Source organism: Saprolegnia parasitica (genome assembly GCF_000151545.1).
Source record: "Saprolegnia parasitica CBS 223.65 unplaced genomic scaffold supercont2.1159, whole genome shotgun sequence".
NCBI classification, from domain to species: Eukaryota; Oomycota; class Saprolegniomycetes; order Saprolegniales; family Saprolegniaceae; genus Saprolegnia; species Saprolegnia parasitica.
In genome coordinates this window covers 1-2,343 of record NW_012157553.1, presented here as the reverse complement: position 1 = coordinate 2,343, position 2,343 = coordinate 1, and the positions used below count along the sequence as shown (strand labels likewise).

At 63.1% G+C, this 2,343-nt stretch overlaps 1 protein-coding gene across 1 annotated transcript; it reads right to left on the bottom strand.

Moving 5' to 3' along the window:
- Window positions 1–7: 7 nt before the first annotated feature.
- Window positions 8–1,987, bottom strand: SPRG_18381 (hypothetical protein; the record flags this gene model as incomplete). The annotated part of the gene is made up of 4 exons (XM_012357818.1): window positions 8–31; window positions 78–359; window positions 410–1,751; window positions 1,800–1,987. Coding segments are annotated over 4 exons (1,836 nt in total), but the record flags the coding sequence as incomplete, so codon positions are not given.
- Window positions 1,988–2,343: the final 356 nt, after the last annotated feature.

Sequence of the window (2,343 nt, the reverse complement as noted above, 5' to 3'; positions counted from 1 at the left end):
TCGCCGCCACGTGATGAAAATAGTAGTACCCCTACCCCCATCCATGTCGCATACGTTCAACTGGAAAGAGGTCGTACCTGGAAGATCTCGTGGTGGGCGAGCATCCAGTACCGCTCGGGGCTGATGTACGGGCGAAGGATCGCGCCGGCGATTTCGCCGTGGTTGCAAGGCGAGAGGAGCTCGCCAATGTCGTGCAGGAGCGCGCACACCACGAGCTCTTCGTCCGCGTCGTCGTCGTGTGCCAACGTTGCGCACTGGAGGCTGTGCTCAAGCAAGTCCACCTGGGTGCCCGTGCCAAGACGAATGTGGTCGCCTTCGAGCTTCTGGAGCATCCCCAGCAGTCGCGGCACCAAGTTGACCTAGTTGAATGACACTATCAATAAACTCGCAAGGTATCGCAGTTGCATACCTGAATGTCGTGGTCGTACAGCGAGCACTGGTAGACATAGTCGGCCTTGTTGCCGTCGTGCAGTGTTCGAAACGACGCGGCGCCGGCCTCTGCGACCTTTCGCAAGCTACTGCCGTCGTCGTAGGTGGTCCCTGCATCGATCACGTCCTGGACGTTGGCCAAGGCCGCCGACACAAACGACGGCGAAAAGGCGTCGTAGCCACGATCCAAGTGCGACGGCGGCGGCGGGCGCACGTAGCGCTCGGTCGAGTAGTTGCGCCGCCCGCGCAGCATCGTGAGCTTGCTTTTGTAGTCTTCGGCGTCGAGGTAGCAGCCTTTGAGGTGGCGCCACGTGGCCTGCGCGTTGTAGCCTGTCCGGCCGTGGAGCAGTCGGCGGTTGTTGAAGACGAGCATGTCGCCTTCCGAGAGCCGGAAGCGCAGCAAATGCGTCGGATCGCGCGTCGCCGCGGTCCAGAGCCGCATCGCATCATAGTACGGACGGACGAGGTCCGGTGGCAGCCGCAGCGGCGACCGGTTGGCTTGGTTGAAGCGCACCTCGCGTACATTGCCCGTCGCGGGGTCGAGCGACAGAATCGGCGCCTTGTGCTCAAACCACTGCGACGCACTCGAGAAGCAGTGGTCAATGGCGACCGTCGAGAGGAGGTGGTAGGCCTCGGGGTGCGACGCCCGCAGTTGGGCGGCGATCGCGTAGCCGTCCGCGAGCGTCGATTCGCCACCGATCGCATCCTTGGATTGAAAGGCGACGCAGTGCAAGAACTGGAGCCCCGGCGGCGCCTCGGACCAGCCAAAGTCCGTGTGCGGGTGTAGCGCCTCGCTCGTCATGCTCAGGTTCATGGGCTTGGGCTCACTCTTGACGCTCCACGTCGGGCCCCAGAACGTGTTGCGCACGAGGCCAATGCGCTCGGCCATCGAGCGCGCGGCGTCGTCGTCGCCACATGGCACGCCCTCGAGTAGCGCAAATCCGTACGCATCCAACGCTTCGAGCCACTCGAGAAGACCGCGGTCCGACCCGATGACGTGCTCGTACGGCAAGCGGGGCAAGCCTCGCGCCATGTCGGCGGCCGTCCACAAGGTCGGCGCCGACGAGAACGAGGACGAAGTCGTCGTCTGCCGTGCATAGCAATTGTCAAAGAGGAACGACACGGGGTACTGCGAGACGTGGCCATCGTCCCATGCGATTCGTACCATGGCCTCGCCCACATCCGACGCTGGCAGCGCCTGGATGCGCGCGGGTTGAATGTCCATGGGGATCGCGAGCGTGTCGACGAGGCGCTCTTCCGCGACGGGATGGCGGCAGCGCGGGCAGTGGCAGTTGTCGCGCAGCCACACGTAGTGGAACGAGCTATCATGTGCCACATGAGATATAGCGCTACATGGCGGCCATGGGTACCTGTGGTGGCCGTCGGTCCACGACAAGTTGAGTGTCTCGTCCGTCGCTTGCGTGTAGGCAATGTCGGCCAACGGCGCAGGCGGCGTGGCGAGGCGGCGTGGCGGCGCCGCTTGCAGCGCTGCGGTGGGAAAACGTCTCGTCGCGACACGTGCCAGCGGCGACGTGAGGCGCGAGAGAAAATGCATCATGATGGCGGGTCGAGCGCTTAGTCGAACGTGTCAAAGACGGGCTGGACTGTGAATTCGGTGCTGCTAATGTGGGTCAGATATGCCCAGTCGATTGCGGTCCAACGGCGCTACAGAGAGGAGGACCATGAGCCGCCAGCAGTACGCAGTTGAGCGTACAGCCTTCCAGAGCGTAGCGTCCAGTTCGCGGTCCCAGCCAGGCATGAAGAGGGCCGGCTCACGTCCTAAAGCAGTCGAGTAGGTCCTACTCGCTTGCTTGCGTTCTAGCGGCCGACTGCTCGTCCGCGGCTTCGAAAATGAGCCAGCTCCGCGATCTTCGCAAGTTGAAGCCACGGGTCCCTTTTTCTTTCGCATATGCG